Source organism: Chelmon rostratus, chromosome 13, assembly GCF_017976325.1.
Source record: "Chelmon rostratus isolate fCheRos1 chromosome 13, fCheRos1.pri, whole genome shotgun sequence".
NCBI classification, from domain to species: domain Eukaryota; kingdom Metazoa; phylum Chordata; class Actinopteri; order Chaetodontiformes; family Chaetodontidae; genus Chelmon; species Chelmon rostratus.
In genome coordinates this window covers 9477459-9501848 of record NC_055670.1, presented here as the reverse complement: position 1 = coordinate 9501848, position 24390 = coordinate 9477459, and the positions used below count along the sequence as shown (strand labels likewise).

Here is a 24390-nt window from a genome sequence, read left to right as displayed (position 1 = left end):
CCTGCCCGGCATGTTACACAATCACTCGGTCTCCATGTGCCTCGAAATGGTTAAATGCTTTACAGGCTTTATGCTTTATGAATGCTTTCATTGAAAGGCTGGATATTCAATAGATTAAACATGAGCATTTAACACCTAGAACATACAGTTAATGATAAAAGCTTGATCCACAAATTTACATAACAAATATAACACACATCTGTATCACAGTTCTTTTCTGTTTTAACCGATTTGCTGTTTATGAAGCAGTTTGTTGTTTATTAACTTGTATCGAGGCATACAGAAGGGTATTTGTTTTTCTAAACAAAACAGTATTTTTGTAATTTTTTAATTGTTATTTGATTATTTATTTATTGCTTATTTTTATTTTATTTTTATTTTTATTTACAAAACCTACAAATGCTTTCAAAGAAAACCCCTTCATTCTGTCTGTATTGATTGTTTCTGAATGGTCTGGAACACGTTCATTGATGTGGAGCCCCGTTCTCTAACAGTGACGGTCTCTTTATGTTGCAGTTGTAACTAGGGCTCTCTGGTTGTCTCACTATAAATATAGCTGCAGCATAAGGACACACAGTACACGTTCAGTAAATGTACATCCATGTCGCCACATTAAAAAGCGTCAAGCGCCAAACGGGTCACAGCGGTTGAAATGGTAAAACCGAGAAGGTATTCGACAAGGTTAGGTTACTGCACTGTGGAAAGTTTCATGCACTGGAATGAATGAGCCATTGTGTCAGTGTTGAAAATAAATGAGTCTGCGACGCGACAGCTTCGAAGTCACAAAGAATGATAGAGATATGGTGCAATGTACTGCTTTTCTGTTACTCTACAAATGACAACGGTCTTAGAAAATACACACAAATAAAACAAAGCGAGTGTTGTGATTAGAGACTCGCCAAGTCAAATGAACGTCACACAGCCGCTGCAGAAGTCAGGCTCCTAAATCGAGCAATGACCAATCGCTCATCTGCCATCCCTCGGCCCAACTGAGAGGAGCAAACTCCGACACTCTGTGTGCATTTGTGCACCGTTAAAATGAACGGCTGTTTTATTTAACCGGTAGTTAACGTATAAATGTGAGGCAGGATTCGCGTCAGTTGTGTTTTTGGCGTCAGATAGGTTATCAGCGGATGAGACATACGCTGTCAGTTTAGTAGCTTGTTTGCTAGCTGTAGCTGATTGCTAATGTGGTGCTAACGGCTAAGCATTTGGCTTCACAGTGGTAATTGTTGTTTAGGCGTTGTCGCAGTTGTAAACATATCTTCAAGAAGTCTGTTTACGTAAAAAACGACCATGTCTTGCAGTTAATATAACTGTTTGCTTTGTCGGGGGTTAAATGGCGCTGATAAATAAGTTTAGATGTAGTTGTGAATGCTGACACTCTACAGTGTAGCTTCCCACCTGACACCCAGCGCTACCTGTTTGTACCCTGCTAGCCACGTAAACTGCTCCTGCTTGGTGTTGACGTAGCAGGAGCAGCTAGCTCGCCTGTCCTGTCGAGCTAGTTAATCTTTATATGAATTAGGTGTGTAAAGTCAGTGGCAGCTTTGCTTAATAATATCAAGACTCCCGGAAGACCGAGCTTCACCTAGGACATGCACTATTGTGGCTCAAAATGCGATAGCAGGACTTAAACGTGTGCCTCGTTTGTGTCCTGGTCCTGTTGCATTGAGCGGATGATGAAGCGGGTCATCTGGCTGATATCAGGATTAAACAGAAGAATGATGAAGCTGCTTTTTGCCCTCGCTTTGATCGCCTACATTGCCTGTAAGTACACCAGTATGTGTACTTGTATGTATGTTACCCGTTAAAGCTGTCGTCATTCCTGTGACTTTATTTTCAACCAAACTGTAAAGTCGTGTGAGTAGAGAAACTGTCACAACAAACTGTTAGGGGTCCGGGCCCCCACAATGCAGCCTTGCAAGACTTGGGAGACCGGTTGCGCATACATGAAGAAACGTAGTAATCCTGGTTAAACCAGTGCTGAATCAGTCGGGATCAACACCCAGCTAAACGAGATGTACTTCAGGATGGGGTCTAGGCTAGGTTTTTTTCAGGCTCAGGAGGAAGTCATTTTCATGGGGTCCTGTTTCCATCAGGGTCAAAGAGTATATATATTATAGACTATAAATTGAATATGTTTTGTTTTTAGACTGCTGGTGTGAGAACAGAAAATATTTTCAAGAGATTTTTGAATGTGGAAAGTTTTGATGGACAATTTTCAGTGTTTTTCTTTTACCCTTTAAAAACCATCTGAATAAAATAATCAACAGATGAACCAGTAATGAAATTAAATGTTGATTGCAGCTCTGTTATTAGACATTAAGTAAAATGGCTGTGACACATCACAAGTACATTGTCTCTATTTAAGTAAATTCCCAAACTAAACATTTTCCAAAAATACCAAGTACAAGTGTGAACTTGCTAATTAATTGCAAACTAATTTTTCTCTTACTCTTACAGTCAAACAATTATTATTTTTTATTTCATTTTTGTTTCAGGCTTGTATTGGCTGAGATGTAATTTGCTTTGCTTTGCCGAACAGAGTGGTTGGTTAGAGGATTGTGATGTGGATGAACATGGTGTCTAGTCATTTTATTCATATTGTGCAACCATATCTGTGAGGTTGAACTCACATGTTAACTGTGGCAGTGTGGCTGACCAGTAGTCCTCAAGTCCAAGTTAAGTCAAGTCAGGGTTTTGAACTAATATAAGTGGACTTGAGACAGATTCAAGACTAAGGCTGACAAAATTGAGTCCCATCCCAAAACCATGTTTGAACCAGAATTTAACCCGCATTGATTCAGCCATTTGTTATTGATTCAATTTCCTTCTTTTCTTCTTTTTTCTTTAACTTTTTCTTTGATTTGGTATTTAGTGTGAAGATTAAACTAAAAAAAACTTGGACGGATAGAGGAAATAAATAGGAAATAACCAGATTTAAAGACTGGATGAGCATGGAAATTTTGATCAATGACACCTCAGTGATTCAGAGCCCACTTGTCAGACAGTACAGTTGTAGGAACAGAAAGAAAATAAGACAAATGCTGGAACTAATTTCACTTGAATCTGTTTAGTAGTGTTGCTCTGTCTTTGTGAGACAGACTGTAATGACTGATGATTGTAGAGGCACTTTGAATTCATGATGCTGCCATTTTTGTGACATGTTTTCTGTTTTTGTCTTCCAGCTGTCTGGGGAACATATACGAACATGAGGTACAGTTGTATTTCTCTATTACCTTTCTGCTTTTAAAGACAATATTTACCATGTTCCATGACAACTAAACTCATGGCTCTGGACAACACTATGCACATCCTGAAATTAAATGAGATGGCTCTTCAATAGATTGGTGTGTTCTGTAATCATGTGACCATGAGTACCACAAGGCTTATCAAGTAATGTACCATCCTTAACCCTCAGAACCCCAAGCATTATGTGGCTGTTGTTTTTCCTGTCATGTTTTTAGTCACTGTGGGCTTGTTTTTCACTACAATATGCTTTAAGTCCTGCACCTTTATGGAAACAGCACAATCATGGCTAGAAGTAGGAAGAACTTAAAAATGTCTCTTTTGCTGTATAAAACAGTTACGCCATAAATCATGAAAAGGAAAATGCTGATTATGTATTTTCAAAAAAAAAGAAGAAGCACAGTCTATATAACACGTTTTTCCAAGTGCCCACAAGTGTTGTCACATACTGAATAAAAGGGGGCTGGGCTCCACATGCAAAACATATTGAACTATTTCCACTTTTACAACCTCTATAAACAAAATATCTCTTGTCCAGAATTCAGAAGTGCCAAAGCACCGGCACTTTTACTCATCTCAGTGAAGTCATATTCTGTGGAAGGACTGAAGTGTCTAATGAGGTTTTCATACTGAACGTGATGGATGTGATATTTATCAGAACAAGACATTTTACCCCTTGATGTCGTGCAGTTTTACCGTGTTAATGAACCAATCCTGACAAGAGCGTGTGGTGCGTGACACAAAACACATCGTTACCCTTTTCCATGATGCTTCCCAGCAAGCAAAATCAGGATCATACTGTTATGGATATTGCCTGGTCATAAAATATGAAATGTTAAAAGTAATTTGCCACTCAATTATTCAATACTTGTCTTTTTATAGTTCCACTCAACCCTATGTTTCTCATTGTGGACTTCCACAGCCCCACTCCTGATCAGGCACTGTGTTAAACTGTCAGCAGCCAACTGTTATTAGACTGTCCATACATGTCTATACATTATGTACCACAACACAGCTTGTCTCTCAGTGATGGCTGAGCTGTGACAGCCACAGTGTGGTTGAGATGTTGAAAAAAGTAATGAGTTAATAAATGTGTTAATGCTGTTCAGAGATGACAGCTGCACTGACTTTATTTATTCAAGGCACAAAATAGCAAATATACCATGTCAAAACCAGATAAGTAAATAGATTCAGCTGATTTTTTTTTAAATAATTAAATTAATAAACATTATGCTGTGTCCAAAGATCACAGCAAGTTTATCAACCCCGACCAGTTGGGCCGTGTTCACTGGGAGGCTTCTGAGCCCGGATATGTTCCCTGCTGGCCAAGCTCCATTTCTGCTTATTCTGGCGCCGCTTCCCACCAGCATTCCCTGTGTTAGCGGCATAAACACCAACACTCCACCGATGCTCTGAGCTCCCAGTCTGTGCCGAGACTGGGAGCTGCATGGCTAATTGAGCTAACCAGCTAACAGAATCTACAGTTAGCAGCATTTAGCGATTGCTCTGGTCATGCTGCCCTGTTTTAGTTTGGAGTATGACTTTAACACGTGGCCAGTTCTTACATATCGCACCTTTAAGATGCCTGGTTGTATTAGGCTGTTATTTACAGTAAACCAATGAGACTTTAGGATTACTGTGATGAATGACTATTTTGACTTGTGTTCAATTTGCTGATTTAGACAAAACACACATTCTAGTGTCTTTTGTCACAAACAGCAAACATAAAAATGCCAATATTAAAATACATATATGTAGATATTGTGATATACAGTTGTATATACCATGATAGAAGATCGTCATATATACTCTCTCTGTTGACAGATGGGTAGGGGTGGTGTGCCCTGTGTTGCTATGTAACCATGCTCCTCAAAAGCTATTTTCTATGGCCTTGTGATTGTGGCTGCCATTATCTCACCCCCCCCCTCCTCCATGTCTATGTCTTTCTCTCATCATAGGTCGATACAAGAACATGGAGAAACGAAGATTGAGCAGATAGTTGATGAAGTGAGTTTGAATCAGAAAGCTGTTTTAATCCTCTTGACGTGTTGTCTTTTACAGGTCAAAGGAGGCCAGCTGTATGTTGTCAGCGAGCATTTCTCTCTTTTTCATGAACACATTGGTACACATTTACCAGAATACACCCTTGTAAAGACATGTATGTGAGGACATTCTGTTGATTTATCTTAATTTGCAACCTCCACATGCCTTAGCCTTACGTAGAGTTTTGATTGGACCCATAAAATCTGGTGCAGCCTGGCCTGAATTGCTTCAATTGTAACCTAACCCAGACCAACCCCACTCCTTGTAAAACATTGAATTTTTAAGATGGCCTTCAGAATTCAGCTTCTCATGTTTTTATACATTTCAATTTACACACTGCTGAGGCACATTTAACAAAGCATATGTAAGGTAACTGGTGACGAGCTGTTGCATAAAGCTCAAACTTTTGTAAAGTAAAAAGTAAAGGCTCCTGAGCACAACTGGGATTTTTTTTAAACACCTTAAGATTGAAAAACTGCTCCACTGTATTGAAAGAGATGTCTTTCAAGACATGAACTAAGGCTACATGGCAGCTTAAACAAAAGTCTGAAGTAAAATAGGTGTATATTTTCATTCGTATATAAAAACACAGACATTTATTTATTAGCTCTAAGCACAACTGTTTGCCAGTGAAATAGAATTGTCATGTTACAATTGAATATTGACTTGTGAAAATCTATTATTGTGGAGCAGATAGCTGTATTGCTCTGGACATTTGATAACAACAGAAAACAAGAGCAAGTTGCTCCATGTAAACAGATGTCATTGTGAACCTGTGCCGTGGAACATCAATACAACAACAGATCAATTTGTGATTTGTAATTTGACATTAGCAGTTGGTTCAAAGCACCACTGTGCCTAAGTACAGTCTCGTAATGTATTATAAATGAAATACAGGAAGTACAAGGACAATTCTTTATTTGTGCTGTAAGCATGGTTTTGGGTTGAATATCATTGGTACAGTATTAATCTGAACAGGTTAAACTGATTTCTGTTGATGTTGATATCTTACATCTATTCATTTGGCTCTCAAAGGGTCATACATTGGTTTCCACAGGGGATCTGCAGGTCTTGAAATGTCTGATAAAGCATTTCATTCAGTTTTGTCACAGACTAGCCCTCAGAGGGTGACAAAAAGTTGATATTTGATAAACAAGTATACCACCCACAACACGCCCACATTGACTTGTGCTATACTGTATCTCTCATTTCTCATCTCACTTTAGGCTGTGGCTCCTCTCAGAGAGAAGATTCGTGATCTGGAACAAAGGTGTGTATCCCGTTTTGATGCACAAAAATGTACACACACACACTCACAATTAGAGGAAAGTGTTGTGAAACACCCCTGCAAAAGTAGAACACATAGTGTGCAGCTACACCATCGTAAAAACATAAAATAAGCCTTTAAGCATGCGTCAGTAACATGTTTCCTCCCTAGTTGCCAGATGTTTGAAAAGTAATACTAATAAACATACTGCAACATTAGAGGTCACATGGTGCTTGTGATCATGTGACTTCTGCATAGTAGATTTTCCATTACGAAGTCAGTTCCATTGCAGCAACTGGTTGGAGATGTGCTTTTAGAGGTTAATTATTTGTGTCACCTCTGATGCCTTGAATGCTAATAAGGCAGAAATATAAAGCCACGTGTTTAGATGATTGCGTCTACGTGAGCCCCCACAACATGCTTTCTAGATTATATAAACCTGTAATGTGCGACAGGATTTCAAGACCTTTTTAAATGAATATACTATATCTCCATGTGATCCTCCTGAAAAACCATTGTTGAGTGCTGCACCTCGAATGCAAATGAGACAGAGCTATATTTATGCTATTTTGGTCATTGAAACTACTTGGAGGTTATTGTTGTGGGTTTGTCCAGTGTTTCTATCAGGTGTGATAAAATTGTACTCAGAAAACTAAATTCTGAGATCTGGGAATCTGGGAGCATCTCTAAATCATCAATCAGTCCAGAAAATCTCATTTTTGTTTGTTTTAATTGAAGATAAAACAAAAGTAATCTCAAATATAGTTTTTGTTCAGTAAATCTGTATATCAAGGTGGAAAGAAAGATGTAGTAAAACACCATATTGCTTATGTTTCTCAGGCAAAGCAGTTCACTTATGGTGCAGAGTTAAAAATGCTGGTGATGAAATTATAAAAATGCAATGAAGGTTCATTCATTTATTATTCAACAACTGGATTTATAGTTTTCACACAGACGTCATTCTGTCTTGTTTCCTTCTCATCAAGTTTGTTGTCCAGATGTTCATCACTAAGGAGTTCTTCTTCTGTTTCTCCCAGTTTTTCTCAGAAATACCCACCAGTGAAATTTCTGTCAGAAAAGGATCGCAAGAGGATTTTGGTATGTGACAAACACACAATTTCAAACAATAACAGACAATAACACAATCACAATAACTGATCTGGGGCCAGAATCCTGAGTGAGTCACTTGTCAGGGGCTCCTGTATATGTAGATTTTCAATTATGTGGTACTTTGGTTTGTGACCAAACACTAATCTCATTTCCATCAGCCTTAGATGTACTTTTTGTTTAGTGCTAATCAGTAAATGTTAGTATGCCAAGACATGTTGGCATGTTCACATGCTGTCATTAGCATTTGGCTCAAAGCACCTCTGTACCTAAGTACTGTCTCACAGAACCGCAAGCATGACTGTAGACTGAGATCTGGGAACACTCGTGTCATCATAACCGCAAGAAATGGTGGCCAAATATTAAAAAGAAATAAGACCTGGACCTTTGTTTTTCAATATGGTACATTTAACACTTTCTTATATTTGTTATATGAACAAAGTAGTGAACATTAAACAAAACGCCCAAGAAATTTACGAAATGAATCCTCTGGAGGTCAAGTGTTGCTAGAATACCTTCTACTGGTGTGATCACGCATGTGTATTCTTCCACTAGATTACTGGTGGGGCTGGTTTTGTGGGTTCCCACCTTACTGACAAGCTGATGATGGATGGCCACGAGGTGACTGTGGTGGACAACTTTTTCACAGGAAGGAAAAGGAACGTGGAACACTGGATTGGCCATGAAAACTTCGAGCTCATTAATCATGATGTGGTGGAGCCTCTGTATATTGAAGGTGAGTGAGAGAGTAATTGTGGGAGGTGATGACTTTTACTTACTGATGGGGACGCAGGTAGGACCAGCTTGGCCAGAGCTAACTAAAAATGCTTAAATTGTCGAGGAGCCGGAGAGGACTCAGTTAATTTTAGTTATGTTTCTACTTTAAAGACAAATGCTCAACCTTTATCTTCTGCTGTCATGATTCTGCTATGCGGCGAGCTAAATCCAATTCCTGTAAAGGTTGAAGACACTTATCGGCATTTGAAGTTTTCACTGGAAGCAATTGTGAGACTGTAAAAACAGTATTGGACAACAATTCAGTGATTCTGATTGCAAATCAGAAATAGATGAGATACTGTAGACAAGACCATATTGTCAAATTTAGTGTAGTAACAAAGAAGCTGGATTCATAAAAGTTCAGACTTGCTGTCAAATTGAGCTTCATGCCAGGAAGAAAGAAAGAATCACTTGTGAAAAATCAACATGAAGTCAACAGATGTAGTGTATCTCAGTAATTAATCTAGTAACCAGAGTCGAGAGAGTCGACAAGAGTAAATGTTAAAAAAAAATAAAAATAAAATAATTCTGCATTAGCAGCACGTTAGTCTCAGACACCTAGTATGGTGGCTAGCTTTCAACGGTAAGTTGATAATAAAAAAAACTAAATGCTTTCATTTCATTTGGGGAAAAGCTAAAGATGCCTGTGAATATTTGTTTTGACACATCTGAAAAAATATCTAATAACATCAGTGAAACTGCTGTAGAACTGTAGAGATTGTCCAGGTTTTACTACCTATCACAGTAGTAGATATTCATGTATCCTAGAAAATGAACTGAAAACCTTAGTATCATGTTTCTCTCAGCTCTCAGAGGTTACATTGGGCAATGAAACATAGTCGAACAGGAATGGGTTGAGACTTGAGGCTTTCCATTATAAATAAGATTATAATAAACAATTTAGTTTAAAAAGATCAGGCACTATAATCGATATCAGTGTTGGGATAAAAACACTGATATCAAATAAACTGAACACAGGCCATGAAACATTTAGCCACAATTTCTCAACTTTTTTAAAATTTAAATGTTTACTACTGTTCACACAGTAACAGACACCTGTGATATACTGCGCTATTCAATACAGCAGTACCGCAGTAAATCCTACTTTAGTCTAGATTGCAATGTTCAATTTTTATTTAGATTGTGTTGGAGAGATGTTGATTTGGTATTGTTGTATGGGTGTAGTGGTGTTGTATTGAATTTCATTATATTGTATACCGTATATGCTACAGTATATTTAATACAGTATGTTGTTGGAATATTGTTGTTATGGAGGCTCCTTGGAGTCAATTTCAGACTTGGATTTCGATTATTTTGAGTCCAGCGTCACTAGCTGTGATGATCTGTCCCGTCACCGTGCCGCGCTGCTGTCACAGTGTTGCTTTTCCCATCTGTCGTATTTGTCCTGCACATGCTTGCGTGTTAAACACTATTAGAAACATAGTTCCTCGCATATGGGCGAAGAAATCAGCTTTCCCCTTCTCTAACTTCCCATATACATGCTGCAAATTACTGCTGAAAGCTGTCATTAATCTTCTTACATAAATGCAAGATCAAACAAAGGGCATGTCAGACACCTTTATGTTTTATCCACAATGCTAATGTGAACATTCACCTCAGTGATTTCGTAACACTTGTTCATTTTATTTTCGCTAATTCAGATGTACAGATTGCTTTCTGCATACAGCAGTTGCATCTCATGAAACTTATGGCCATTGCTAGTGAACCCCACTTCTGTCACACAAGGTTGCTTACAGCTGTGGCTTGTTATTTCTCATCAGTACACATACAATACACCACACATGAATTGTGCTGCTTATTGCCATAATTGACATGAGCAACACAAAACATTACCACACAAATTGTGCTTGTTCAATGCAGGGATCTCCCGCATGTGGTCCAGGCATGTATTTGAGTAGAGGGTGCAACTGCCACCCAACCCCCAACCCTTATTATTAAAACAGCATATTTAAGAAACAAACTTATGTTATCAGAATGAATACTTCAGCATACTTGTGACTGTGCTGCACTGTTAAAGTGCTGCTGTTGGTTGAAAACTGCGTTTGAACTACTGTATTTTATTTTTGCTGGAGAGGCTAAATCCAACCCAAACCTCCTTACCACGGCAAATCAAAACAGACAAAATACTATGGCATAGCATACAAAATATCAGCAATCTGTACAGGTTTGGGGGATAAAAAAGTATCTGTTTTTAAAAGGTATAGTTGTTAATGGGTGGGATATATTATCCTGGTTGTTACAAATTTGATGCTAAAGCTTGTTACAGCTGTCAACATCAGACAGCAGAAGCTCACAAGAGCATGTAAAGTGACCTCTTGTGTATCACTGTATGTAACCCCAGAGGGGTCAAAATCTACAGGAGTCTATCCTCATGCACAGAAAGTTAAATATAGAAATGGACCCAGGCTTAGTTCACAGTTAGAACCTCTGCTTTGATACTGTTTCAATTTCTTCATTTATCTTCACTGGACAACAACAGCATATTCGTCGATATGGTCACCTCGCAATACACTTCCTGATGGTTGCTCACAATTGCCCGTGGGCTCTGGCACCTATGATGCTGGGAATATCCTGGCCAAATCCAAGTGTATTTGGATCAATGCATATTGGGCATATAAAGCCTGATCCATTTCTGATCTTTGTTTGCTTTCTGTATACCAGCTGTCAAAAGCACCCTGTTGTGCTCTGTTAGACTCAGAAACTACAGGTGGGTGCAGGGTTGGGGATGGGGCTTTTGAAATGCTGTATGAACAGCAATGGCAGCAAGTGATAACAGCTTTTTTTCAAGACGGAACCCAAGAGCAGGCATAGCAGAGCATAAAAGAAAGCTGAGGATTGAGCAGATAATACCAGCCAACTGCAAAGGGTGCATTGAACATCTGTTGCAGTAAAAAAGATTATGTTCCTCCCTGTAATTTCATAAATTCCCTTAGCTTTTAGTGCTGTCCAGGCATCTGTGATGCTATTGTACAAATGTTAAAGCAAGTGAAGATGAATTTTTTGTTGGCTTTGTAGTTTGGTGCATTGAATAAAAATTAAATTGGAAAGAGTCTTGACAACTTCATGAAAATTGCTTGGCCATCTCATGACGTACCTTGACTGTCCACAGCATTCAGCGTAGAAATAATGTAAATCTTGAGAATGTAAGTCCCTTCAAAAAAAAAAGGTAAACTGACAACAGACAATGGGAGATTTCCTGCTGCTGGCTATTGTATGACGTCAGTGACGTTTTGCATTGAACAGAAATGTATGAGAGAGATGATGGAAAAAGTAATGAAAGTGAAATTTTTTTTGTGTTATGAATCACGAGGTCAAGCCTTCAATACGTGATGACATTCAGCCTGAAAGGCCAATAATGGAGCTGTTTAGAAAATGGGAAAAGGGTTGAGGAGTGCTAGAGAATGGTTCAGAGATGGTTTAGAGATGGCTTTGAACACATACAATACGATTAGATCTTTGTTCAGTATTTTCAAGGCTAAGCCAAGGTAGCACATGTTAGCGAAGCGTGGAACAATTTTTGACATCCTTCAAATCCACATGTACGCGTAAATCGTCCACCAGCCACTCAGGCGAATGACTCTTTGATTTAAAGACCCACACCTGCATGGACATTTCCCTCCACCTCTACTGGTCCCTGTAGGCAAAGTGCCTTTTAAATGAAGTAGAGCAGTGCAAGCTTTCCAGGTGATTTCATTTTTGTAATGTTTGTTTTCCATAATGTTTTACTTTAATCATCAGACGGGCTGCTTTAAGTAATTTTAAAACCTTTCCATGTACGCAGCAATGTTGCTGCAGCCCAATATTGTGGTACGTCTCCTAAAGAGGTTTGCGTAGATGCTGCTATAGCATCAGATAAATCAGAACTGGAGAGTATTTCTTCATTGAAAGAAGAGCAGAGAATGACACTTTGGCTTTTCTTCATGAAAAGATGTTTTTGCTCTTCTCCCGACTGGCTTTGGCAAGAGTCCTACTAGGTCATATGGTCGTTGATCTGATAGTTTGAAGTTAACCCTTGATAGAGAGTAATAGACACAGTTCATCCAATCACCTGCAAAGTATTTTTTGAAACTTGGTGCCTGTTATATTGAAGTATCTCATAGGCCACCTGTAGAAATTTATTTCTTCCACTTTCTTTCTGCCCTCCTGCGGGCTTGTCTAAGCACTTAAGTGGAATTATTAAATCAAGGTTTGGCTTTTGGTCGCATATGCTTAAGGAGGCCACTGAATCTGGATGGATTGGCAGGAGGAATTGAAGACATTCACCGGCTTGTCTGGTCCGGTGGGCTTTCTAGAGTGGTTATTGAAGGGGTCAGAGTGAAAATAGTGACAAACCGGGTTTTTGTCACACTCTGGAAGACCATTTCCAGAAGACTTTAAAATTATCAATACAAGCTACGTTGCAGGCTGCAATCAATCACAGTCACGTGTGGCTAAAACTAATCATTCTCCCTTCCACATTCTGCAGTTTATGAGTTTGGCACCAATGTGCGTTCAGGCGTTAGTAATGTAATGACCCTTCTGTCTTCTGTCTATAATTTACTTGGTCATGTTAAGGGAACTTTACAGAAGAAACAGAATTAAGCCCTTAAATTCTTTTAGACAGCTCTGATAGAGCCCAGACTTTAACAGGAGAACAGCTGCTTTACTCCAGACAATTTCCCTGCATGAACCTGGACGATGTGTGTGATCTTTCTGATGTGTAGAAGAACACAGAACATGAATTAACATTAGATCCTGACCGATCCTGTCGACTTGTAAGAAGATTTAAATAATCATAAATAATCAATCAAATCAATAAATAATCATAAAGTTAGGCTGCTGTGCCTCAAGCATAAATGCGTGTCTCTCGCAATGGGGCGATGAAAAATTAAGCTTCAAATACGTTCAGATTCTCAAAAACGTAATAAAAACTTTTCACATTAATGATGTATTATTTCACCCATCTGCAACCCATCTCCTATTAATCACAATCTTAATATTAATGACCTGTCCTGCCCCACTCCACGTATTATCCACGTTGCCTGCGGATATACTGTCACTTCGATCTGTGCATAACAACCACATATGGATCTTTCAAATTATGAACAGTGTGATCAGGAATTCAAATTCACTCAACAACTATAAAGTAGTGACTGTGCCACCGTGTAGACCCTTTCTTTCCTAATCTGGGTGCATTGTCTGACTCAGAAGATGAGTTTTTGCTTTTTGATGCATTTGAAGATGAGATTATTTATGTTTCTCTTGCTCTTTACAGTGGACCAGATCTATCACCTGGCGTCTCCAGCCTCTCCTCCAAACTACATGTACAATCCCATCAAAACACTCAAGACAAACACTATTGGCACTCTTAACATGCTTGGTGAGTAGTGCATGCTACTACAAAGATTTTGCGTCATCACATTTTTGACAGCACTTCCAAGTCTGACATGAATCCCATCACATTCACACTTTTCACAAGTATATGTGCGTCTTGCTTAACTTGCTCAAGGACACTGTAGAGCACTTTTCATTTGTCATTACTGATGTCATGTGAAAATAATATCTGTCAATAAATCACAAAACACAGTGAAAGAGCTTTTTTTCAAGTTGTCTAAATTTCTTCAGTGCTTTGTGATTCAGTCGATAAAAATGTCAAAAGACAGACAAAAGAGGAATAAAAAATCCACAATACTTAAAAGACCATTATTCACCTTCAACTGCTTACAGTTCAAATATCCAGCAAAATACTTCATGTTTTGAACGACGGTATTTCTTTCTTCTTTTGTCTGGGTACAAGAACATCTCTTGTGAATTACTACTTATGTCAGTGACAGATGAAGTCTGTATTCCACGAACCAAAATTAAAGGACATTGTCAGTATTGTCAAACAGCTGTAGAAATATTGACATAGTCTCAGATTATATTCATTACATTGCCATGGAAGACAAAAAAGAGCAATCGCTGTGTGTGTTCATTAAAAGGGCAAACGGTTTGTGCAACCTTGGCGGTAGTACATGTGCTGTCTAATCTGTGTATGTGCTCTGGTTTAAGGACAGGGTTCGATCTCAGAACTGTTCTCACTGTGTTGTTTGTTCCAAGGTCTGGCCAAACGTGTGGGTGCCAGACTTCTCCTGGCTTCTACGTCTGAGGTTTATGGAGGTAAGTAAGATGCCTCTCACTCATCTTAATGTGTTTTTACAGAACCAGATCAAACTGGTTCTGCTTTCCGATTACCTTGTGAGTGAAACTTTATGGACTTCTTCAAACTGGATACTCGACAGATGTGCAGTGACATTATGTGTGGACAGAATTTTGTCTCTATGAACCGTCAGGCAACCCTCAGTAAAATGACGCTTAGACTGATGCAGCAGTCACATCCCAAGATGTGTTTTGAATCGATCTTTTTAGTTTTTTGTCTTTTTCAAAAGCAGGTAATTATGTGCTAAAGCTTTTACAACGATGGCCAACGTTAGCACATTATATTTCTTAATAATTTTAGGAGTCCAACTGCCACATCTGGATCTCTTTGTGATCACTTTTGCTTCATTCTAGTCAAACACACATGGTTATTATTGCTTTAGAGGCAGCATTTATGATAAATCACTATCCATACTCATTTGGGGGGGTCACTGGTGATTGAGCAGTACCTGAGAAGGTAACACTAACCTCTGCAGTGGCTGGAACTGCTTCTCTATGATGAGGCATTTGACGTATTTGTTAGATGGCAGAGATGATGATGCTACTCGCAGCTGGTTTTCTGAGTTTGTGTCAGTCAGTCTTGAGCAGAACAGAGTCTTTGCTCACAGTAGCAGGTCGTTGCTTTGCAGCTTAATGATGTCGTGTCGTAGGTTGTCAGACACATCAGCTGGTTCAACGTTATTTTTAAAAATGTCAAAATCTGTCTGAAAAATGTTTGTGTTCCAGATCCGGAGGTGCACCCTCAAAATGAGGAGTACTGGGGGCATGTGAACCCCATTGGTCCTCGAGCATGCTACGATGAGGGGAAACGTGTAGCAGAGACCATGTGCTATGCCTACATGAAACAGGTATCATCACTATAAACCTATAGTTCGCATTTGAAAAAATAACAGGTTTGAGAGAGCTGGTGATGTTTTTTTGATTGATGGTCATGTTAGTCCCTGAGTAACCACAATACTTCAGGACAGACCTACAGTTCCTCAAGTGTCGCCATTAGTCAAAATCCATAACAACTGAAATATGATAAAGAAAATAATCTGTAAAATAATCGAATAATTCCATTTTTGCACAAAAGCTCTGCATGTGATGCTTTGCTTTGACCATGGGTTTGAAGCACGTTTATTTGTCACTGGTAAACTGTCACTGCTCCACCCCTGTTCTTAAAGAACTGGCAACTGTACTGATCGCTTCTATATAATAGAAGATAATAGAAAACAACTTTGTTTCAAAGTTATTAGTCAGTTCACGACATTTTACACCAAATTTGTGATCAATTTTTAGGATTTCTTGATTATCTTGAAAATGCCATCCAGCCTCTCTGAAGTTGAATAGAGCTGAATTTCAAGACTGGAAGTTATCTAAAACGATAGTGAAGCTCTGGGTTTGTGTTAATCGTGCACAACATTATTTAAAAATGATAACAATAATATTGTCTGTACAATATTATTAATAAGTAAATATGTTTATTTTATCAGGATAGTAAAATTAGGATGCATAAACGTAGCCTTAACCGTTACTTCACCAGGTCTCAAATAGTCATATCATTCATATGCTGTGAAGAGGCTGTTTTTGAGAGGGTAGTTTGGTATCAGTAAAGATGTGTCAATGAATCTTGTGTTAATGACACCAGTCTGGGTTGAGTTTAATAAAGAAAAATTCACAACATACTTCAGGCCTGATAAAAGCTCTTCGAAATTTCATGCATGTTTCCTTCAACATCCAAATGTCGTTGAGACTTTTTGATTATTATTTCCTGTTACGACTTGATTGACACCAGCCTTTGGTGATCAGATATGATTGACATCTCTTGCCTTTCCTCCAGGCAGGTGATATTTATTTATCTGCCTCGTCTCCTTCTCCTCCTCAGCTGTTCATTGTTTTTTTCACACCTACTGGGAGAATTCCTGGAAATGGTAGGCTTTCAATATCCAACTGTCAGTCGCTTGTGCACAGAGACAAGTATATCACTCGTTACATCTACTGCCCAGTCACGTAATCGAAATTCATTAACATTTAAAAACCGATGAGTGTAAGTTATGCACTGGATGAAAAAGCATGTCTTACGTGCTCCTCAGGCAGAAGGCAGACATTACAAACATGGAAAACTGGGTGTCAATTGACTTGTAATTGCAAGTTGTTATGATGCATTTAAACTTTTATCATGTACTCTGCCAGACAAGCATATGTAGCTATATTTCAAGCGCTGTTTCATATGATTGAGTGCCCCTTTCTCGATTTCCGTTAGAAGACATAGTTCAATGTGTTGGGATGAGTGTCTTTAGGATTTTATCAATGCCCAGTTTGGCACTTTTATAGAAACTGAAAGCATTTGTATATTGGACAGAAGATAGTATCTCACTCAGTACACTGCAGATCTCTGCCAGACTTACGGTCAAGATAGGGTCTGTTGGGTAACAGACTGTTTTCTTGGATCTGGTCAAGCAGGAAATGAATTGTGTGAGATTGAATTCAATGCAGAGGATTTTTGAATTACCAGTTAATGTTCATGTCACCCTGGATAAGAAGCTCTGAATTATCAAAGCTGGATATCAAATCAGATTAATCAGCTTTTGCAGGTGCAGAGGGTGCACAATAATTAGTACGTTTCCAGTATTGTTTTTCCCCAGACGAACACTTCCAGTCAAGAATTCCAGACATTAAGTTTTTGTATACAAAAGTAACAACAGAGATTAACAACAAAAATGGTAATGCCAGCTCCATTAGTAGACAGATCGCATTGAAAAACACTATAGTTATCAAGACAAACATGAGCATTTTTTACTTTGTTCAACAGCCATGTTTCAGAAAATACAAAAACATCAAGGTCAGTTTGTTGTGCCCAAACTGAAATATAATCCATTTTGGTTATAATAATATGTACGTTCTTATGAACAGTTCCAAAGCCCTCCAAAGTCAGCAGTCTGAATTTCTTCTGAATCCATGTCAGGACATCCGGAGCAACAGGTGTCGCTGTTGCTGAATGGAGAATATAGTAATGGGTTATGTTTTCAGGGAGAAGCCAGGTAAGACAGACAAAGCTTGATATGTATGAACCAGCAAGTAGATCCCTGGTATTTTCATAAATGCTTGTTACGGGACTTTGGTCTGTTGTTAATTTCTATTTCATTGGAAGTGGTATCTGATTTTATGGCAAAATGACAGGAGGCAGGACTTTGAGGACGTCATACTGTAAAGGCCTTGCAGGAATGTAGGGCCAGTTCAGTGTTCATTGATAGAACAGGTAATTATGAGTGGTCTGGGTGGAGACAGCACCGTTTAAAAAGTTCTGGTCAGTTAAGGAAAAAAGTTAATTTACTCACAAATGAGTTATCTCTGCTTGCCAATATAAGACATTAAGTCAGGAAGAAGTGGACTGACAGCACATATTTTCTCATTAGTTTGCCAGTGTTACTCCTGTTAGACACAGCTGTTGCGCTCATACATTTTCATTCACTGTGTCATGCAAGTTAGGCACGTATTCCAAGCATTTTAACATGCTTCTCAGCAGGTGAACAGCTTCCTTGACAGTCTGTTCACACCTTTGTGACATTCTCTGACTCGCACTCACAGATGCATCGAGACAGACACTTAACTGGGGTTCAAGACCAGTGTCACAACCACAGGCTATTCTGCTATTTCTTACTGTTATTTTGGTGATTGGTTTGTTGAATAAGGCTGTATAAGTTCTTGTCATGCACTGTGATTTGAATCACCCTTCGGTGAAAACACAGAAATAACAAAAAAATAACTGTCAGGGTTTTTTTCTACAAACAACTTTAAATGCCCTGCACATTTCCAGTGAAACATCACTGGCACAGAGCTATAGATTACAAAGAACAATAAAATCAGTTTATCTTGTTGCCATGTCATATTTACACAAACAAGAATGCTCTAAAGAAAGGCCCCTCAGCTATTTCCTCAGTTCCTGGAACTGTTCGTTAAAAATACCTGTTCCCTGGTTATGACCTTGACATCTTGCATGATTGTGTTTATATGAATATTTCATTTTTTTTCTCTTTTTATCCATGTGGGTATTGGTCTACCAGGAGGTGTACCATGCACAGTAATGTATGTGTAAATGTACACTGAGAATATGATAACCCTAAGGCAATGTGGTTGCCTGTTAAAATACACGATCATCTTTTAATATATGTATAATACAGTTTTTAATGTTATTTCTGACAGACATGCCCCTTATAAGAAGTGCAATCAAAAACATATGCAGTCCTTGGTTCTCCCCACAACTCTCAAATGCCATCCACAACAGAGATAAAGCCTGGTCCAAGGCTAGATCCAGTGGCACCCCTGAGGACTGGTTAACCTTTAGGCAACCGAGAAACATCTGCACCAGCATGAAGACAGAGGAAGACTAAATTAAATAATTATCTGTCAGCTCTCTCTGCCTGTCATAATTGCCACTACATTTTGGAACTCTAGAGCATCTCTTAACAACTCATCACGGTCAGACCTCCTGCATCAAATCAAACAGCATCTGGTCATATTATCGATCCATGTGTGCAGATTCAACTGTAGACAATTACCATATCTGTCCAGCAGAGGGAAGCCATATTGCCTCAGCTTCTGCTGACTTTATTATGTATACTAACACAGAAGGAAATTCACTGGCTTTTCATTTCTTTTGATGTACTAACACAGGATTAGACATACAGCTAAAAACAAGGACAGCATACATGCATATACACACACATATATATGTATGTATGAGTGTGTATATATATGTATATATATGTGTATATATATATATATATATATACATGTATGTATATATATATGTATGTATGTATATATATATGTATGTATGTATGTATGTGTATATATATATATATATACACCTGAAGGATTCCACAACAGACACAGTGTTGTTGAGTCTGATGTTGAGTACTATAGGTCTAGTTGAAACCACAATTAGGTGGTTCCACTCTTAGCTTACAGAGAGAACTCAGACTGTTGTTGCTGTTGATACTCAGTCAAGCCATTTTGCCTTCAGAAATGGGTTGCCACAGGGCTCCATGCTTGGTCCATTGCTGTTTACATTATGTATAAATAATATTATTCTTCCCAATCAGTACTTCACTGTCCTTTTTTTTTTCGGAGGATACTGTGATACCAACTATCCCGCCATTAAAACTTTAAATGACACCCATGAGTCATAGAAATCTTTTTGAATTTGGCTCGACAGCAGACTAATATTTAAGATATCATAGTCAACATATGTCTCAAAAATTAAAAATCAAGCTAGGCTATTTGTACATCTATCTTCTTCCAGCCATAAAACTATTGAGTCAATCTTCATGTCTGTCCTTGACTTTGGAGATATTCTATACTGTCCTGCTGCTCCATCAACAGCCCTGTGCATCATAGTGCATTACGCTTTATCACAAATGACAAATTTTGTACTCATCATTGTTCTCTGTATCACAGTAAGTAACACAGGTTTGCAGGATTAAAATGACAAACAACACCACCCATTCCTGTGTAGTGACAAGCAGTACAATTAGTGTCAAGCAATAGAACTATAGTTACTAAAGACGGTTTATTTGTCACAGTCAAACTGTTTTTATTAACATACTGCTTTCATCTTATTCTTCTCTGTAATCAGAAAACTGGTGCCCGTTCAGTTAGGTGTGTAGACTGTAATGTGTTTTAAGGCTGAAACAGCCCACGCAGGTATGTTTATAAGTATACCTATGCACTCACCATGTTATACATTTACAGGGGGGCATGTGCTCTTACCCACTCACCTTCTGAGACCTCTTCATCGTGGTGTCCCCATTGTGTCCTCACTCTTGACAGTACTGAATATATTTTCGGATTGTGTCCATTGAATTTCATGTTTCACATTTTCAAAGGAAACCTCTACATAATTTTTATGTTTTTATTCATGTTACATGACCTTAATCCCATGTGAAGTAGTATTGATTGATGCAATGAGGCTGATTTTTGAAGGTCCTGCATTTTAAAGGGAAGATTTTTTGCTATCTGTGGGATCAGAATGAGCATCCATGATGTAGTTGGCCTCATGTATTTATTCTTTGTTGGAGAGTGTGTAAGGAGAGACTGGTGACAAGGTCCCCTGTTAATTTAATTTCCTCTTAGCATTCATACGCAATGCAGATAACTTTGTATGCTTCCCATACAAACAATATAACTTTAACATTTAATGGTCCATGTAGGGAATGGCTTGTAAGTAAGGCAGCATTTGACACAAATTATTGATGTACTCTTTAAGTATGACCTTATATAAACTACGACTATGTCTGTAGGGACAACTTCTATCGATCAAAAAAGGGGTGGGGATGTACAGTATAATAGGCCAAATTTAAATTACATTTAAATCAAAAATTCCATAACATTCCAGCTTGAGGTACATAGTTAGTCACTGAATCCTGCAGAAAAGTCAGAGAACAGCTTTTAATAATGTGGTTGATGTTTTTTAGGAGTGGATGAGAGAGAAATATCTGGTTTAAGGTAAAGGGCTCATTCTGTTCCTGAATGTTTGCTGTATGGCTGGTTTACTGAATAATGCAAAACTTTTGTTCAGATTTTGAGGCTTAAAAAATAGAAACTAATAATAAGTAAAACCTTTTCAGACATGGGTGATTGACAGCTGTGCACAGCCTTGTTTTATGTTCCTCTGTAGCTTATAAATAAACCTGTAAGCATCCATTAAGCATCCATTTTATACCAAGGGCACAGAAATATTCAGGCCAGTACCTGCCAGGTTTCATATTTCACTAAAGAAAACAATATAAACTTCACAGTTTCCACAAAATGCTATACAGTGTCAAAACATTAAAACCAAGGAACAACAAAAGTTGACTGATGAATGAGCCACATGCTGTCATGTTTCTTTGCTGACAGGAAGGGGTAGAGGTGAGGGTGGCGAGGATCTTTAACACGTTTGGCTCCCGAATGCACATGAACGATGGACGTGTTGTCAGCAACTTCATCCTGCAGGCTCTACAGGGAGAACCTCTCACGGTATGCATTTACAGCTTTTTCAGTACTCGCATTGTGAAGATGTTAACACTGTATGTACCTTAAATCATATCAAAGTAACTTCCTAGTCTGGATGCAGGTCTGTTTTATATCATGGCTGATATGAAACATGCGATAAATTGTTTAAAAAAAATTTATTTTGATGCACAAACTTTTTAAAATGTATTGTCAAGTGAATATATCATTTAACACATGGTAACACACACTCACCTCCAGTGTGTGCCTCATGCAGAAATGATAATCAGTTTTCTGCTGTTCTTCTAGGTGTATGGCACTGGATCCCAAACGAGAGCATTTCAGTATGTAAGGTAAGACTGCTAAATTAAGCCTGATGTGTTACGTCTCAGAAATGCATCAATCTTCTCTTTGATCTGTTCTGATCACAGAAAAATCTTTGACTTGACTACCCACCACACAGGAAACGATATAATGACAATGTTAACAGTATTAAAAGTGCCATGCCATTGTACAGTATACAGATTTAGTGACCACTTTTTTTGTAATTAATTTAATTTGTTGCAACTGAGAGGGACCGCAGTAGAAGCAGAGTGAATTTCTCTTCTGGTGCTTGAAATATATCAAAGTCATTTGTTCGATGTTGATGCTTTCATGGACTTGTGATTATTGGATCAGGCAGAGGGGTTCTTCTGTAAATTGGACTTTCATGTTAATTATTAACGTTCCTCTCTAGACATTGATTAAATCAAAATTACATACTGAGAAGTTTTCACCATGAAAAAAATCTCTTCATTGCTTCCATTGGCTTCAGTGTAGTATTGCCTTCATGTAGTATGCGCAGATCGAAGCAGCCTCCGCCTGTGTCTCCACCCACCCCTCAACCGCCAGCGTGCAGCTTCGACTCTGCTCATCAAGTCAATCAATCATTTTGAAGAGCGTTGCCGCAACTGTCTTCGTCAACAATGTCAAACCATAGTAAATGTCCTGTCAGCATTTGGCATGAATCAACGTGTAACCTGGCAGGCTAACGTAGGCTAACATTATCCAGCACAGTGCACGTTCATTGGGACGCAGTTGACATGAGGACATTAGAGTTACGAGTTGACCAACATGTTGGCTGCTGCTCGCTGTGTCCGCAGGGTAAATGGATGGAACAGGCTTCAATATAGGTTTTGTGGTACAGCAGTGCTACAGGTACTACAGGCGACAGTTTGCCTCTCGGATATTCAGATCCTTTGGTAATATGTGAAGGTTCACCATTTCTCCTGGAAACAGAACACGTCTCGACCATCATTTGAAATACTTATCTTACAAAATACGGATATGTAGCAACACTTGGCTTCTCCTCTGATACCCCACGAGTCTGACAGACTCTCATTGGTCCACTGTAGTGCCAAGGTGGAAACACTCATTTTATATTTCACTCATGATATGTCTTATAGCATATGAAAACACCATATGGACATGTTAACAAGGTTTAAAGCTTGATTTTCTTTGAAGGGGGTCTTTTAATGCCAACATGTGCGTGTCAGGAAGAGCAAGAATATGTGTATTTGACAGGTTTAGAGGAGTATTTACTGGTTTGTGTGCAGGTGATTATGAGATTAATTTGACCACTTTGAAGAAGAGAGATCAGAGACCTGCATCATTTGAAGCTTTCATATCTCTCAGAAACATTCATCTGCTGCTGTATGACCTTAGTGTTGTGTAAGCAGTAAAAAGTCAAGGTCTTCAGATAAGCTAGCCTTGAAGTGAAACTCTCAGGAATGACTTTGGTAAACTCACATGATTTCCTTCATTACTAAAACTATTCAGGGCCAGAGATGCTAAAGCCTCCCCTACCCACAGTCATGTCTGTCAAATTTTAATGTTAAAGTTCAGAAGCTTTTGGTTACACCACATTGTGCAGTGCTTATGAACAGTGTTATACAACAGTCAGTCAGGTTGGCTTTTTCAACCCTGATTCCAAAAAAGTTGGGACGCTGTATTGTAAAACTAGGAGAGACTGGTTTTATGTTTGTTTACACACACAACCACATTTTCTCTCAAGCTTCTCTAGCGAATCAGCTAAAATCAGTACTTCCTTTATAACGGTCATGATGTTCAGCATCTGTTGAGATGTTTCATAGAGTTGTTGATTCAACTTTATGATCATTTTGAAGAATGGAGTTTGTGGTGTTGTTGAATTGTAATACATCATAGAGAGAGGTGTTTCTGTTATTTAGCCAACCTCATTTATTTACATGGGATGGACAGAATGTATCTCTCAGTATATCATGTATATATGCATGAATGCAAATTTGACATTTGGGGGAAAGTGGAGCCTAACTGGTATGGATATTGTGCAGTGTCAGGGATTATATTTTCAAAGCAAGCCTGCATACTCTATTCCCTGACCTGTGGTAGGTGAGGTAGCCTGTCATATCATTATCTCTGTTTGCATGTGTCTGCTAATGTCAAGGTCTATTGACAGAATTGTACTAATGAGTTGTGTGTGCTGTTTTGAATCACATGTTGTGTGGGCAACATGTGATTCAAAAGCTGGGAAAACAGCACGGTGAAATATTAAGTCTTTATTTCGATTTCTCTGCCAGGCTATAATTACATGTTATATGTGTCATCAGTAATTTATGAATTTGGCTGTAGATGCGAAGTTCTAAAAACGTATTTCTGAAAATCATGCGAATAGGTTTTTTTTAGTATTAGCTATGCTAGATCTAGACATGGCTCTGTAGGCTATGAAATATCTCAACAATGATTGGATAATT

The 24390-nt window shown here is 38.5% G+C and overlaps 1 protein-coding gene across 1 annotated transcript in view; it reads left to right on the top strand.

Annotated features, from left to right (window-relative positions):
* Positions 1-976: 976 nt before the first annotated feature.
* Positions 977-24390, top strand: part of uxs1 (UDP-glucuronate decarboxylase 1) — a 30676-nt gene continuing 7262 nt past the window's right edge. The window contains exons 1-11 of the mRNA XM_041950829.1: positions 977-1770; positions 3192-3219; positions 5211-5259; positions 6522-6565; positions 7600-7660; positions 8225-8405; positions 13722-13826; positions 14546-14605; positions 15371-15492; positions 21527-21646; positions 21929-21972. Of these exons, the coding sequence (XP_041806763.1) occupies positions 1680-1770; positions 3192-3219; positions 5211-5259; positions 6522-6565; positions 7600-7660; positions 8225-8405; positions 13722-13826; positions 14546-14605; positions 15371-15492; positions 21527-21646; positions 21929-21972 (905 nt within the window). The 5' untranslated portion in view covers positions 977-1679. The remainder of the gene's footprint in view (positions 1771-3191; positions 3220-5210; positions 5260-6521; positions 6566-7599; positions 7661-8224; positions 8406-13721; positions 13827-14545; positions 14606-15370; positions 15493-21526; positions 21647-21928; positions 21973-24390) is intronic.